This window comes from Enhydra lutris, unplaced genomic scaffold (assembly GCF_002288905.1).
Source record: "Enhydra lutris kenyoni isolate GAN:26980312 unplaced genomic scaffold, ASM228890v2 scaffoldscaffold22, whole genome shotgun sequence".
In the NCBI taxonomy this organism is placed as follows: Eukaryota; Metazoa; Chordata; class Mammalia; order Carnivora; family Mustelidae; genus Enhydra; species Enhydra lutris.
In genome coordinates, this window is record NW_019154106.1 from 15,094,656 (window position 1) to 15,112,142 (window position 17,487).

The 17,487-nt window shown below is 35.9% G+C and overlaps 1 protein-coding gene and 1 pseudogene across 1 annotated transcript; both read right to left on the reverse strand.

The window, feature by feature from the left end:
• Nucleotides 1–6,857: 6,857 nt before the first annotated feature.
• LOC111149906 lies at nucleotides 6,858–12,873 on the reverse strand (annotated as a pseudogene).
• Nucleotides 12,874–13,457: 584 nt separating this feature from the next.
• LOC111149693 (olfactory receptor 4C11-like) lies at nucleotides 13,458–14,366 on the reverse strand. Its single transcript, XM_022506916.1, has one exon. It carries the CDS (start codon nucleotides 14,364–14,366, stop codon nucleotides 13,458–13,460), a length of 909 nt encoding a protein of 302 aa, XP_022362624.1.
• Between the last annotated feature and the right edge of the window lie 3,121 nt (nucleotides 14,367–17,487).

Sequence of the window (17,487 nt, forward strand, 5' to 3'; positions counted from 1 at the left end):
AATTTAGAAATATCTAATGTGGTCAACAATAGGAAGATCTTCTATAATTCAGACTATGACAGATTGATAGCATCTGATGCAGTCAGTAAAACACTAATTAGTAATGTGAGGACATGAATGGTGAAGGATTTTTATAATATGTAAAATGAGAAAAACAACAAATGTATAGTAACTCTGCCCATTTATACAGATGTATTAAAATAACCTTAAAATCAATATGTGAAGATTTCAATAAGTATCTAGACAGAACGGCATAAACAATGAATTGTGGAACACGAAAAGAAATTTAAAAATAAATAAAAATTTTTAAAATAGAATATAAGATAAAAAAGAAGTGAGTGAATAAAGCAAAATTTAAATTATTTAGTAATAAAAAAGAACTGTATGAATTTAAAATTAAAAATCAACTTTACTTTTTTTAAGATGATTTTTTTATTCTAGAGAAAGAGTATGAGCAGGAGGGGCAGAGGGAGAGGGAGAGAGAATCTGAAGCAGACTCTGTTGAATGCAGTGTTGGAGGCAGAGCATGATCTCAAGACACTGAGCTCAACCACCTTAGCTGAAAGCAACAGTCAGATAATTAAACCAATGGATCACCCAGACATCCCTAAAAAATCTTTGAATCCACAGCACCATCATTTTCCATCAACTTAGCTGTTCAGAAAAAAGGAGAGGGGACTTGAGAATCATTTTATCAAATGTCCAGTATAATTAATTTGTGTAGGTGGAACTAACATAATAACATAACATAGCTTCTTAAACTAAAAATGTTAAACTATTATAAGCTTTTCATAAATAGATGTATCAAGGCCCAAACTTTCCCAAAGATTCAAAGGTCTATCCTTTTCAATAGCTGTACTCTTCAGTACACTGGAGGTGCACCAGAGATTCCTCAAGGACCCTCGTGGCTGTAAATGGAATTTTGGTCCATCTCCTGGGCTGTGACCTGGAGAATTTTGCCTCCCCACTCATCGCTTTGCCCACTATTTCCTTCCCATTCATTTTGGCACAAAACTAATTCTTGCATCAATCATTCTGAAAATAATAGAAATTCCTGTTTCAACTTTCAAGTATATTTTTAAAACTATATGAGAATCCCAAGAATTCGGACATTGGAACGTTTAATGTCTTCATTAATCTCTTCAACCCTTTCTTCGTGTGCTTCTAGATGCCTATCTCTGTTTTCCTCAACTTCCATCTTTTCCATCAGCTTATCTTCTAGATCACTGATTCTTTTTCTGTTTCATTTACCCAGGCTGTTAGAGTATTCATTTTATACTGCAACTCATTCATAGCATTTTTTAGTCTGGCCAAATTAGATCTCATTTCTGCCCTTAGAGATTCTATATTGTCACTGATAATTTTTTCAAGCCTATGTATTCACTTTATGATTTCTCTCCTTAATTCTCTCTCTGACATCTTGCTTATACCCATTAGTTCTGTGGAGGAGGACATTACAAAAATAAAAACAACAACAACAACAACAAAAACAAAAAACAGAAACTACTTGAGGAATTAATAGTAAGGTCACCATTACAAGTAGAATTTTGCAATTATATTTCAAACTAAATTAGTGCATGTGACATATTTGCATGTATTTTAAAAAATATAGTTAGTACAAATTAAAAGAGTAGATTAAAACTCCATTCTTAATGATTCTCCCTAAAATCCTACAATCCACTCTATTTCTGATTTGGGATCATTATTTTCTTCAGCAATAAAAAAAATTATTCTTTATCTTTCTAATGAAGCATATTCTATTCCCTACAATCTGGGTTCCCTTTCTCTTTTATCAGTATTGCTCTGCTGATTCCACTAAATGTTTTACATTTTTACTATTTTATACTCTTACTGTGTCTGGAATTTGAAAAAAAAAAATAATAAAAAGCGTTTTCTGTTTCCACCTGTGTCTTCCTGAGGGATGCTTGAGCATTCTTTTTTCTGTGGTCTTAGAGATTTATCTCACTTTAAGAGAGACAAACCCCAACAACTAGTACCAAGCAGTGCAGAGATTCAGCCACTTAAATATTCTTGAAAGATTCTGAGACAGAAATGTAATGTTATTTTTGGCATCAAGTACTTAGATAAAAATAAGTGAACATATTTAAAATAAGAAACCTCTGCTCTTTGATTTCAATAAGATACTTGCTTAATGTCCTTAATGTCCTTAACTCTTAATGTCCTTAACTCTTAATGTCCTTCCCTGTGCCATTTGTTAGGGATTTGTTGTGGGACTATAGAGTTCTGTATTACATATAACTCTGTAAATAGTAAACAGCACTTAAATTTGCCTGATAATGCTTCAGTATTCCTTGCAGATTGAAAAAAATGCACCTCTTAACCTAAAATATCAGGATAAGGAAGGCATTAGAAGATGAATTATATATGAGAATATAATCAGAAAGAATAAAAAAAAATAGGATTACATGACTAGGACCAAAATAGGTACATGCTGCATTTCATCATCATTTGGATTTAACTTGAAGATGAAAAACTAAATAAGTTCTAATTTTATTAGTTGTAATGCGTTAGGTACTCCTTTTTTTTTAAGATTTTATTTATTTATTTACTTGACAGATAGAGATCACAAGTAGGCAGAGAGGCAGGCAGAGACAGAGGAGGAAGCAGGCTCCCTACGGAGCAGACAGCCCAATACGGGGCTCGATCCCAGGACCCCGAGATCATGACCTGAGCCTAAGGCAGAGGCTTTAATCCACTGAGCCACCCAGGCGCCCCTGTATTGGGTACTGCTAATCCTCTAAAAAATGTTTGCATTTTAAGAGCAGCTATTTATTGAGCACATATTATTGTGTCAAGTGCTGTCCTGTGAACGCCACATAAATTACTTTGTTTCCAAATCCTTTGAGACTTTTCATATATAATCTAGATTAAAAATGAAGCTTCACAGTGAAAAAGTTATGTAGCTTGCCCAAGGTACACAGCTAAGTGATAGACTCATGCTTGCATTAAACTTAGTAGTTGAACAACAACAGCATTTCTTTTTAAGTACTACATTACACTTTAAAGTCCTCCCTGAAAATGCAAAAATGTGCATTATAAATCTCACCGTTTGTCAGTTTCTAGAAAATTCTGGTGATGGCAATCTCCTATACTGCACAGAGAAAAGCCCCTTCAATGTCTACCCAAAACATGAAGTTTGTTCCCAAGTCTTACTTGTACATGTAAGAGGGAGAGAAGGAGTAACTCTGGCTGACAAGGTAGAGAATGCTCCCCACTACTTATCAATCTTCAACATGGTCTCCAGGAAAAAAGTAAAGAAGCAAAAGTTTCCTCCTTGATTTCCAACTGCAATTTAAAGAATTATCCCTGAGAGGACATGACCCTGTAGAATTGTTTCTCAGTTCTCCTCAGGGTTTGGCAATTTCCCATCAGTATGATTTTTCAAGACAGTTTCCTGTGGTTTGATTTGATCAAGTATTTGCAAATCTTTTATGTCTCCAACCAATTATAGTTTCTACTTTTTTTTTTATTTTTCCAAATTCTCCTGGGTTTCTATTTAAAGACACTTTCCATTCCCTTCATATTCAGGAATAGAAAACTGTGCATTGGGATGGAATACAATATCTCTGTGCAGCATTAAGGCAAAATGTCCATGTGCTTACCAAATACAAGAGCTGAGTCCTGGGATGAAGTACAAAATCAATCCACAAGGACCTGTAATGTGTTGGGATTGGAGTAGCAACAGGTGCTTGTTAAAGATTAACACATTTTATGAATAATGTGCAAAAATGTATAGACTAATCTAAAATCTACTTTTTTATTCCTCAGTGCTTAAGCTATATATGCCATCACTTTAAAACTAAAGCACACAATTTTTAAAGATTAAAGGAATTTTTCTCTTTTCCATTTTTTTAAAGAGAAGGGATGGCAGGTCTGCTTACTCTGAATCTAGGTAGCTCTGGGATTGAAGCTTGAGGGAAACGTAGACTTAGCTCACGATGTCCCTTTGGAGAGGGTCCATACGCAGGAGCCTGTTGTTCTACACACTCTTGTATCCTACCTATTTTTGTGTGTATTCACATCTGACAAAAAGAAGCAGAATTGAAGTGATTCACCAGAAATGTGAACATGCAGAAGTACCTTCACCTGTGGTATTGAGGGACAGGTGTTATCTACCTGTGGTATTAAGGGACAAGTGTTATTCACCTGTGGTACTAAGGAACGAGCATTATTTTCTTTTAACTGAAATTTTAGAGAGATTCCCTGAACAGAAGAACCATCTGACCCAGTCCACATTCCTAGAGAAGATGATCTTCTAAACACATGACTCAACAGCAGGACTCCAGCAATTAATCCTGGAACTCTGGACCCTACTTCAAACCACACTTGGCATCTTCTACTTTATACCATGCCCTGTTTTCTTCATCACTAATTATTTGATTCTATTAGAGGAAATGAGTGGTATAATACTGAAATAATAGTGTGAAGATGGGATGAGACAGATAGTATAACAATATAATATTTGATAAATATTTGTGCAAATATTAGTTGAAGTTTTAAAAAAACAACTTTATAAATCAAAAATGAGAGAGGACAGAGACAGGCACAAAGAAATGTATGAAATGGGGGTATCGAGTAGAGGCAGATAAATAGCAATTTGCCCTCCCAGAATTAATTCAATAAACCATTCTTCCTTCAGATTTAAAATTCTGCCTTTATCATTTATTAATTTACAAAATTTATACCACATTTCCAAAGATAGATGGCTTAATCTCTGGGCCATTTCTTCCACTCTTTAAGGTTCTTTATTAACAGGCCTACAGCAAAATGTTTACAAAGCAGATCTTTACGGTATGTTCTGGTATGTAGAAGATCCTCTCCCCTAGCTCTTTTATTGCTCACACTGGTTTTATTGCCAAGGCTGTTTAAACATAGCTACACGTACATACAAATTTTAGAATCAGTTCATCAATTTCAGTGAGAATACACTTTGTCATTCTGGTGGAAGGGTATTATTAATTCATCATAGAAAATGGTGGCTGATAAAGGAAATAAGATCAAGGGAAATTTTCATTTTAAAAATAAAAGAAATGAAATAAATAAATAAATAAATAAATAAATAAATAAAAGAAATGACAGACTGCTTCTTTGCTGAAGCAAATGATCCATTAGTAAGGGAAACATAGATGAAATAAGAGATGCATTCATGTAAGTGATAAGGAAGTGAGACTCAGAAATCATATTATAAGGAGATTGGTTGCCTTTGGATAGGAGCAAGGTAGTGTGTTTATTGGAGAAGGTAGGAAGGTAGTATATATTTGAACAGATGCTGGTAGATTGTTAGTCATGACTATGGAAATGTTCTTCTGATGGCTTAATTTTTCTCAGTGAGATAGGAAGCAAGTTCATCTAATGTTTCTCCATAAATCTGCTTGCAATAGCTTTTTAGGCAGATATTCTACAAACTAAGGCAGCATTTTACTTTATTTTGCTATGCCTTTGTATCATGAATAGTATTGAATTTTTAAATTCTAATATAGAGATAATCATACAATTTATAAGCTAATATTAGTAACAGCAAGTCCTTTAAAAAGGTAGTAAGATCATCTAGAGGCTCTTGTGCTAAGTGAAAGAAGTCAATTAGAGAAAGATAATTATCACATGCTCTCAATGATATGAGGAATTTGAGAGATAAGACAGAGGATCATGGGGCAAGGGAAGGAAAAGTGGAACAGGACGAGGCCAGAGAGGGAGACAAACCTTAGGAGACTCTTAATCTCAGGAAACAACTGAGGGTTGCTGGAGGGGAGGGGAGTGGGAAAGATGGGTTGGCTGGGTGATGGACACTGGGGAGGGTATGTGCTATGGTGAGTGCTGTGAATTGTCTAAGACTGATGAATCACAGACCTGTACCCCTGAAATGAATTATACATTCTATGTTAATAAAATAAATAAATAAAATAAATTTTAAAACCTTAATCTCAAAAAAAAAGTAGTAAGATCAAAATCTGTTTCAAATGTTAGTGTCAAGAACTTAAGCATTGAATCCCTAAGTAATATGTTTAATGAGTAAAGCTATATAATGTGAATTAATTTGGGGATCCCATAGAACAAATAAGAGAAGAAATTTATGAAATTGAACTGACAGGTAATAATTTCAGCACAAATGGTGATAATAGCTCTTACCTATGTAATAGAAGATGGAGTTCTGGACCTACTTTTGACACTAGGAAAATTCCCAAACAGATTACAAATATTTAAGGTTAGGAATATCATTATGATCCATCCAGTTCTTTAATTAATAATTAAAACAGAAAAGAATTATAATCCTAAATTTTTTACTAACAATAAATTACTTATGCTGCCATGGGCTTTTTCTTTTTTGACATGAGGCAAGATGAAGACATGTAAAATGAATTCAGGAATGAAGAGGCAGAGAGTAACTAAGGGGAATGACCAGGAAAAGACATCAGGAGAGACTTGTTTAAAGAGGTGGAAGCTTCACCTCAAGGAGGTTAAAATGGAAAGAAAAAAGAATGAGATTAGCCAGCCAAGCAGTGGCTCTGAGAAAGAGAAGCCCAGCAGCAAGCAGAGTAAGAACAAACAAAAGCCCTGAACCAGTACCTGAATTATTGACAACCAGATTTGAATTATTTAAAAAAAAAAAAAAGTAAAAAAAAAAAAAGGAAAGGAAAGGAAAAAGAGTGGCCAGCGTATTATTAAAAAAAAAAAAAGGAATGGAGCACAACACATACTAGACAGGTAGGAAATAACATGATTATAATATCTTAACCTGATTTGTACACTTAAAAGATGCCATTGGCTGCTGTGTGCTCAATGGCTTGGAATAAATGGGACTGGTGGGACTTCATTGTCCTTGTAGGGAATATCTGTCCTTAGCATGTAACCCAATGATGCCAAGGGTCCCTCATTTTACCAGTTCCCTCATGACATTTTTTTACCTCAGCATCCTTCAGGATATAGATAAATGGATTTAACATGGGTGCAACAATGGTAAAGGACACAGCCATTGCCTTGTCTTTGAGGTAAGTGGCCACAGGCCGCACACACAGAAAAATGTATAGCAAAAAGAACAGGATGACCACAGTGAGGTGGGAGCCACAGGTGGAGAGGGCTTTGCACCACCCTCCAGAGGTGCAAGAACTCAGGGAACAGAGGATGACCACATAGGAAGTGATGAGGATAAGGAAAATGGTCACACATATTACCCCACTCTTGAGGATGACTAAGGGACACAGCATGTGGGTGTCCATGCAGGCCAGTTTCAACGAAGGAAACAAATCACACATAAAGTGATCAATGACATTGGGACCACAGGAGAGTATTTGATACATGAAGAGAAGCTGTATTACTGCGTGGAGAGCTCCTCCCACCCAGGCCCCTCCAAGCAGCAGACAGCACACATGTAAGAGCTCATGATGGTCATGTAGTGCAGGGGCTTACAGATGTCCACATAGCAGTCATAGGCCATCATGATGAGAAGGATGATCCCCACACCACCAAAGAAATGCCCTGCAAATAGCTGAGTCAGGCAGTCTTCTAATGAGATGGTAGTGCTCTTGGAGAGAGGGTCCACAATCATCTTGGGGGACAATGATAAAAGAGTACATGGCATCCATGAGGTATAAGGAAGTAAGGAAAAAATACATAGGTGATCTGACTAGTGATCACGGTTACCACAATGAGTAAGTTTCCCAAATCTGTGGACACATACATGGTTAGGAACACAAGCAGAAAGCATTTTCTGCAACTCTGGGTTATCTGTAATTCCCAAGAGTTGATATACAAGATCTACAAAGAACTCCTCAAACTCAACACACACAAAACAGATAATCACGTCAAAAAATGGACAAAAGACATGAACAGACACTTCTCCAAAGAAGACATCCAGATGGCCAACAGACACATGAAAAAGTGCTCCATATCACTCAGCATCAGGGAAATACAAATCAAAACCACAATGAGATATCACCTCACACCAGTCAGAATGGCTAAAATTAACAAGTCAGGAAATGACAGATGCTGGCGAGGATGCGGAGAAAGGGGAACCCTCCTACACTGTTGGTGGGAATGAAAGCTGGTGCAACCACTCTGGAAAAGAGCATGGAGGTTCCTCAAAATGTTGAAAATAGAACTACCCTATGACCCAGCAATTGCACTGCTGGGTATTTACCCTAAAGATACAAACGTAGTGATCCGAAGGGGCACGTGCACCCGAATATTTATAGCAGCAATGTCTACAATAGCCAAACTATGGAAAGAACCTAGATGTCCATCAACAGACGAATGGATAAAAAAGAAGTGGTATATATACACAATGGAATACTATGCAGCCATCAAAAGAAATGAAATCTTGCCATTTGTGACGACATGGATGGAACTAGAGGGTATCATGCTTAGCGAAATAAGTCAATCGGAGAAAGACAACTATCACATGATCTCCCCGATATGAGGGAGAGGAGATGCAACATGGGGGGTTAAGGGGGTAGGAGAAGAGTAAATGAAACAAGATGGGATTGGGAGGGAGACAAACCATAAGTGACTCTTAATTTCACAAAACAAACTGAGGGTTGATGTGGGGAGAGGGGTTGGGGGGGTGGGGTTATGGACATTGGGGAGGGTATGTGCTATGGTGAGTGCTGTGAAGTGTGTAAACCTGGCGATTCACAGACCTGTACCCCTGGGGATAAAAATATATTATATGTTTATAAAAAATAAAATAAAATGAATAAAAAAAACTTAATAACAAAAAAAAAAGAAATGTAACATGAAGATTACTGGACATCTTCAGTTGAAGCCTATGTGTCATCTATGGCACTCTCTTTGGGATTAGATGATTCTATGGGATTTATGCCTTTAATTGTCTTGAGCTATTTTCGAACTCTTTAAATTTATAAAACTAATAATAATGCTAACAATTCTGGTCCATAGAAATGCATATGCTGTTTGGGGGAAAGTTGATTGATTTCCCTGACCATTAGGGATCAAGCCAGTTTAGGATTTATTTGTAAATTAATTACACATTCCTGATTGAATAATGTAAGGATGGTATTTTGGAGTTTCCTTTAGGCTGAGTATAATCTTACCAGTTTCCTCAGTAATGAATGAACTAAATAAAACTTTTGTCGTGTGTTCATTTTATATTTTTTGAGAGTTATGGTTTCACATTTTTAAAAATTATTTTGCCTTTGGGTAAGAGAAGAGAGGCCATTATATTTAGGAGAGGTAAACTAAATAAGATAAAGAGAAGACTTCTAAAGATCCAGATATTCTTGTCCTCTGTGTTCTTTCACCATGGGTTTTTCTGTTTTATTTTGTTGGTTTGTTTCTGCTTAACCAATTTGTAAGAAATCTTTAAAAGTTTCTTTAAAGTCAAATAGAAACCAAATATTTTTTTTTTCTTATTAGCTTCCCAATTCCAATCCCAGCCAGACTTAGCTAATATGAGTATCCTTTTCAACCACAATGAAACCAACCTGCCAAAGAAGAATAATCAATCTGGTCCTGGTGTTTGAGTGTGTGTGCCTGTGTGTGTGTGTATGTGTGTGTGTGTGAGAGAGAGAGAGAGAGAGATGTAGAGGAGGATTATTTAATGCAATATAATTTTATGGCTTATTTAGCCATTCACTTATAAATTCACCTCAAAATACTCATAGTCTACTATATACCTAACACTCTGGGGGGTGGGGGGAAAGGCAGATAAAGTCTCTGCTTTCCTAAAGCTTATATTCTAGTAAGTAGAGACAGAAAATAGCAAATAGAAAAGGAATTTTACATTATGTCAAATTATAATACCTGCTAGGAGAACTATAAAGCAGGGTAAATGATACATGGTCCCTGAGTAGGATTATTTTCTGTAAGGTAATCAGAGAACACTTCTTTGAGAAGGGATGGCAAAAGCCAAACTTGAATGAATGTGGAAAGACCCACAATGATATCCAAGGAAAGAAGTTTCCAGATAGAGAAACCAGCAATTGAAAAGTCCTTGAGGAGGGAGCATGGTTGGTACCACTGATCAAAGGAAGCTAGTTTAACAGTATTGGAATGAATAAAGAGTGGTTGATGACATATGTTGCAGGACCTTGAAGATCATTGTAAGAGGATAATTCTGGCTTCTGTCCAGAGAATGGTTCATAAAGGAACAAGAGTAGAAGCAGACTTGTTAGGAGGTTATTGCTACCATTAAAATGATGGTGGTTTGGACTGTGGTGGTAGGGGTAGAGGTGGGTATATTATGAAGGTAGATACAATAGATTTTGCTGAGGGACTTGACATTGATGTAAGGAGAGAAAAAAGTAAACATTATTCCAAAGTGTTTTGGACAACCTCACCTAAAGACAGAATCTTCCATGACATAGTATAGAATGCATGATTAAGAATTAATTCTGTCTAATGGGGACATCCAAGGCTGCCACACCCTTGCATGCAAAGGGCTCCACATCTAAGGATTCACCATTGACATGTGGATATCCAAGATTTATATATTTATTATAACAGTGCTTTGAGAGATGGCAGTGAAAGGTCTTGTAGAGCAGTAAATGTATCATGACAATTTTCTGCTATCTGGAAGTAAAGTGTCTTGAGGACAAAGCACACTTCTCTAATTTGCACAATATGACTATATGGACAAGAGCCACCATGAGAGAATCTGATGCCATGGGTACCTGAAGAAGCAGTTGTGAAAATGGGCAAAGCAGAGGAATCAAAATCTGGTGTAGATGCTTTGGGTTTGCTTTCTGCCTGTTGGGCTATCAATTCCTTCTCTTTGAAATAGATTCCCCCCCCCCCCCCGCCACATGGTCAAATCACAAAGTGTAATTGATGCTTCCACCTACGCTTCAAGAGTAAGGATACAATCCAGGTTTGGAAGACCAGGGAATCTTTTGTTGTTGTTTTACAAATGTCATTGTTTCAGGGTGAGGTGCTTCACCCATAAAAAATGCAATCTCAGGACCTTTGCTAGAATTTCTGGTAAAAAAAAAAAAAATCCCATCTTTCCTCATTGAAATTTATTTATTTATTTATTTATTTATTTATTTTAGGGTTTTTTTTTTAATTTTTTTAAAGATTTTATTTATTTATTTGACACAGAGAGATCATAAGTAGGCAGAGGCACGCAGAAAGAGAGAGAAGGAAGCAGGCTCCCCGCTGAGCAGAAAGCCCAACACGGGGCTCGATCCCAGGACTCTGGGATCATGACCTGAGCAGAAGGCAGAGGCTTTAACCCACTGAATCAGCCAGGTGCCCCTTAGGTATTTTTTACACTGCAGGACAGCCTAGAGACCCAAAGGACATTTAGGGCATAAGACATTGCTAAATTCCTTAACTGAATTCTACCTTGTTCAAACACCATCATTCTACCTTGGGATCCTCTCTTTCTGAATCATGGGCTGAAGGAAAGATAGGGTGACAGATCTCTGTAGAACCCCACAGAACCTTTGTAACTGTCTGTTAACTGCGAAGGTCCAACAGAACCCCACCGTTGTCTAGCTATTTGAAGTAACTCATAGGAAAATTGCCCTAACACTAACTATTCTTGTTGTCTCTAACACCCTGCTGATGATTCTGTCCTGGATCTTGAGGTACTTACTCGTCTGTACAACAAGCCTCCAACCTGAACATAGAGATGAGGGGAACTAAAAAAATAGCTCCCTTCACCACTGAAATCACAAAAACATTTTATGAGAGTTCCCTTGGATCTTTGAGAAAGTCATTTTATAATTTTTTCCCTGACCCATCAATGATTAATTTAAGACTTCTTTTCTTTTCTCCTATTCTAATACGTGGAGTGATTCCTTTTCCCCTTTCTTCATGACTACTTTCTAAAGTCAATCTCCATCCAATTTACTTCAAATCCTTCCCCATTTACAGATAAGGTTTAATTATACAAACTTTTGTCCTTAACAATGGATCTTTTATGTGAGTGCAAATAAATGTTTCTCAAATATCCTCAGTTATTCTCTGACAAACATCCTCTTTGAGACTTAAATATTTATTTTGCTACCCCTTATTATGTGAAATTCTGGGAATCTTTGGTGGCACAGGATAACATTTTGTCTTCCATTGGCAGAAATTATTCACATACTTGTAAAGTTCATTGTATTCTTTTATCATTAGCCTTTATCAAGTAAATACTTCCTGATATTAATTTGATGGGAATTATAAGCTCAAGTACTGAAAGAGCATCACATGATAGTGCTCGATTATGAGATTATGATGTAGTGGTAGTGGTAGGTGTATATCAAACATATCAAGTAGGTTATCTTTAAAACCGAAAATATAATTTTTAAAACATTCTTATATATATAAAACCAAAAGACCAAACTTGAAAAGTGAAGAAACATATTTTCTAATCCTGGGTTTTCCCAAGGAATCTGAATTTTTACTTTGCAGAAACTATTAAGAACTAAGAAAAAAAAAATGTTTTTTATCCTGATACTCAAACAAACGTGGCAACCAAGGAAACAAAGCTACACTAGGTCAATGATATAGAAACTTCATTTTTTTTTCCCCTTCAAATGTTAATATACCTACAAGTGATTCTCAAAAAACAAGAAGCCAATGGTGCTTTCTCCAGCTTGGATAAAGTCCCCATTTTCTTTTTATTTTTTGTCTTGGTCTTCACTGTGCATGATTTTCTAGTCTCCTTTGTACCCTTTATCCTCTCTTCTGCATATTCCTGCTGCCAAACACTTGCACTGCATCTCCCTTCTCCCTTGTGGAGAGCAATGGGAAGGAACCCACCAGAAGGCAGCTGATGGCCGATTCGCCCATCACTGCCAAGTATGAGACTCTTTTTCTCTCACCCTTCACAGAACGTTTAGAGGTTCTCCAGTGACAGTCCAGGTTTTCACTGAGATTTCTAGCTTTGACTGGAGTTTGAGCGTCCATCCATGTAGATTCCCCAGTGAAGAAGGCTCAGGTAAAGATTCCAGAGCAGAATTTTCTCAGAATACCTTCTCCAAATCCCACATTCTCAAGATGGCAACCTCCACTCTCTAAATTCCAGTTCCATATGGATTAGCTCTTATGACCACATTCAGAAACAGTAGAATAAAATCTAGAAAAAGAATTGGTATGTGCACACACACAACCATTCTTTCACTAATCAGTACTTTCTTTTCTGAAAACAAATTTGTATAGGAAGTTAACTCATTGTGTGAATATGATCAGTTATCAATAGCATTCAACTAAGGGCCCTCATAGGTTTCTCAAGATGGTTATGGACTATAGGTAATCCTTTTCTCATGCAGTATTCTCAGAATAACAGAATATAAGTATATATGTTAATATTTATTAATATTAATACAATTAAATATATACAATATTAGTGTAATTTAAATTTATTATTTCTTTTTTCCACAGGGGGAATATTTTATCTTTCTTGTCCAAGAAACAAAACCAAGCTAGGAAAATACCACGTTAAGGAAATATACAATAGAATCCCTGAATATCCTGTATCAACAGAATCATACTTAGCTACACCATAACTTTTTCATAGCATTTTTCACTTCCACATTCCTCAGTGTATAGATCAGAGGGTTGAGCAAGGGTGTTCCAATTGTGTAAAACACAGCCACCATATTGTCTGTTGGAAACGTAGTTGCTGGGCGTGTGTATATGAATATACATGGACCAAAAAATAAGACAACCACAATAAAATGGGAGGTGCAGGTGGAAAGAGCTTTTCGCCTTCCTTCTGCACTGTGGTTTCTCAGAGAGTACAAGATGACAATGTAGGAGATAAGTAGAATTATGAAACTCACCATGCATATGGCTCCACTGTTGGAAACAACTAGCAAGTTTATCGCATAAGTGTCCATGCAGGCAAGTTTCAACAAGGGCTGCAAGTCACAGAAATAGTGGTCAATCACATTGGGGCCACAGAAAGGCAATCTCAAAACCAGGAAAAGTTGTGCTGAAGAGTGGATACAGGATCCCACCCAGCTCAGAATCACCAGCACACGGCAGACTTGGCGGCTCATGATGGTTGTGTATCGCAAGGGCTTACAAATGGCTACATAGCGATCAAAAGCCATGAGGATGAGTACAAAGATTTCCATGCACCCAAAGAAGTGGGCTGCAAAGACCTGAGTCATGCACTCATTGTAGGAAATGGTCTTCTTCTGAGATAGGGCATCCACAATCAATCTGGGGGCTGTGGTTGTAGAGAAGCAGGCATCAGCAAAGGAGAGATAGAATAGGAAGAAGTACATGGGACTCCCAAGGGTCCTGCTTTTCTTAATAGTCACTACAATGAGAAAGTTCCCCAACAGTGTGGCAAGATAAAACATCAAGAAGACCGCAAATATTAATTTCTGCTTTCCTGCATCCTGTGTCAACCCAAACAGAATGAATTCAGTCACACTGCTATTCATCACCATACTAGTGGCTGCAGGTAAGGTTCACTTGACAAGGGTTTAATCTGCAAAGAGAAGAAAAGACGAGACATCATGGGAAGACTAGTGGGCTGACCAAGGAATTCCTTCTTTTTGTTTCATGTTATGTTACCTCCAACTGCCTTTAATCCTCTATGAATTTCTGTAAATCTGGAGAAGTCCAAGCCTTTCCCAGATCCATCTGTAGATTCAGAAACTAACTGCATTGCAACAAAACCTTTGCATTTGAAGAATAAAATTTAAATTTTTTTTTTAATTTTGATTCCTACCAAGATTGAACATGGAAGAACTTGTACTTTTCTTGGCCAAGTGACTTAAATGCCTTGAAATGTATCTTTCATATGAAAAACGGAGTCAAATACTGGTTCTACCTTACCCTAAGTTTCCCCATGGTTAAAAAAAATTACATGACATATACACACATATAGTTCATGCATTATGTTTTTTTCTTTTTTTTAATCTACATGCTTTGAAATCTGAAAAACACCATTCCAATATAATTAAGCACTGATATTGTTGGAGAATCCTTCCAGAAGAAAATATTCTCACTTCGGTTCACTCATGTGTGGGTTCTTGACTCCTTCATCTCTGACCCTGTCAGTATCTTGGATGAAACATGCTTTACAAAAATCTATTTTTACAATCTTTTGCTTACATCTCTTGTGTTCAATGTCAACTTCATTGATGGTTGTTATGTAACAAATATCTGTAGAACTTTGAGGTAGTCAAAACTGAAGAAAACTCCCATTTACCCTCTTTACTCTACTCTTAAACTGAACTCGAGAACATGGAGAATCTCTACATATGAATTCAATGTGGTATAAAATTCCTAACAATGCCTATAATCTAATATAGTCTATCATCTAATCTAGTGTTTTGACTTCTATATGTTTCTTTTTACCCTGAATTCCCCAGGATAATTCTTTTAGAAATATCATTTGAAAAATATTTCATAATTCTAATCTAGTACTCTCTGATTTTTCTATTTCATGTTCTTGCTCTTAGCATATGTAGTTTCTCATTGAAATCGTATATCATTTTCTGTTCTGGTTTTGATTTGAAATTATTATACAGTTCTTCTCATATTACTATACTTCCCATAGTTTGTTTATTTAATTACGTGACATTATATAAATTTTTCTAAATGACATTTATTTGACCCTTACCCATTGGGATATTGATATTGCTTCCAATTTATACTTTCACAAGTAACAATTTTGAATAATTGATATATGAAAACATGATATTGCCCCACACTCTAAAGATTATCATTGCTATTGATAATTACTAAAATGTTTTTCAGTATTTTGTGTCCATTTATTAGCTATTTTTTATTGCAGAATAATTCATGACAATCATTAATTCTTCCAAGTATACAGAAGAATAAGAGAAGAAAATTAAAATCTGTCTCCAAATATTTGAGGCTATCATCCTACTCTACAGATATAACCCCTTTTGCTTTTTGATATGCTCTTTTAGAAACATTCTATCAGTATCCTTGCATGTGTATCTCTACAACTGTTTTCTATATACAAGTATGGCCAATATTTCAAGGTTTATGATTTTGTAGAAAAGCTGAGGAACATCCAGACAAACTGAACAATTACTTTGTGACATTATCTTATTTTCTCACTTGGTTAAGATTTTGGAAAAAAATGTATTTTATTATGTGCATATATTTCTTATCACAAACCACGTTTTATATTTTTACTTTATTTTGTACAAAAATACTGCTATTCTGAGAATTTTTCATCTTTTGTCAGTTTATATTTTGCAATCTTGATATTTTATCTGGAATAGGTATTAATCTAGCAAAATAATTACATTCTTGGCCAAGAACAGAGTTGCTAGAATCAGATGCCTTGAGTTCAAATACCATCTCCAATATTAACTGCCTTAAAAAAGCAATTTTAAACATAATCATGGTACCTCTCCAGATAAAATGAGAAAAAAAAATCTGGCTCATAAGAAGTAAGTAATAAGTAAGATATTTGGAGTCGTGCATACGTAAGAACTTAATTACGTAATATTGCATAATAGTTGCATAATAAGTAAGTACTATGTAAGTTCCAGGCTCTGCCTCTTTTACTATTAAAATTTTACCTTTTCTCATTTTCTGTGACGTCTTTCTTTTCATATAGTCCAAGTCATCAATTTCTCCATTTTAATTTATTCTCTTTTCAACACATTTTAAAATTGTACTATCTATGCTTTTCTCTCATAATTTTATAATTAACTTTTATTTAAATATTGAATCACAATTATATCACAATGGAGTTATTGTAAAGAATGGACAAAATGCTCCCCTGATTGAAATTCTCTAATATGAGTTTTAAAATCAATGTAGATGGAATTATTCATTATGTAAGGCACTTTGTGATTGGTATTAGAAAAATACAAACCATCTGCTTGAGAAGAGTACAAATTCCCAAAGGATAGATTGGTAGTAAAAAATTCATAATTATGTAAACTTTAACTGAAGAAGACAGGTTCTAAACCAGATTCCCTGAGATGCAGGTATTGTAAAGAAGAGCAGAGAGGTAGATGAGCTCCTCTGTTAGCACCTAGTACATGAAGGCTGAAGCCAGACAGCCTGGATTCATACCGCCCACTATGGTGCAACGTTTAACAAGTCCCTTGATATCTCTGTGCTTCGCTTTCTTCACCTGCAAACATTAAGAGTGAAATAACCTACTCTGTAGGGTTTCTATGGAGGCTAAATAATTCAGTGTGCACAAAGCATGGGAGATGCAGGTCTGTACTCCCTGCAATTGAAATGGTTACTTGAACTATGATTATTCGTATCAATTCTCCATTATGATTATTAATATTGACTTGCAAAGTTGTTAATCTACCTTACTCATTTACCTTCAATAGAGCTGCACAACAGTTTTACACACAAATTTCTTTTGCTGGCTGGCTGAAATCATATTGTTACTGTTGATCATGCCAATTGGCTCATGGTGATAAGAACCTCGTAATGATGTCTCCAAATGCCTTGAATAAATACAAAAAAAAAAAAAAAACAGAGAAAAGGCATATAACAGCTTCATTATGTGGGGTCCATGATGAGAAGAAAGTAGAAATAAAATAGGCCCTTAGTTGT

What these genes read in the sequence shown, in the direction of transcription:
- LOC111149693 (XM_022506916.1), bottom strand. Translation starts at nt 14,366, where the DNA reads ATGGTGATGAATAGCAGTGTGACTGAATTCATTCTGTTTGGGTTGACA.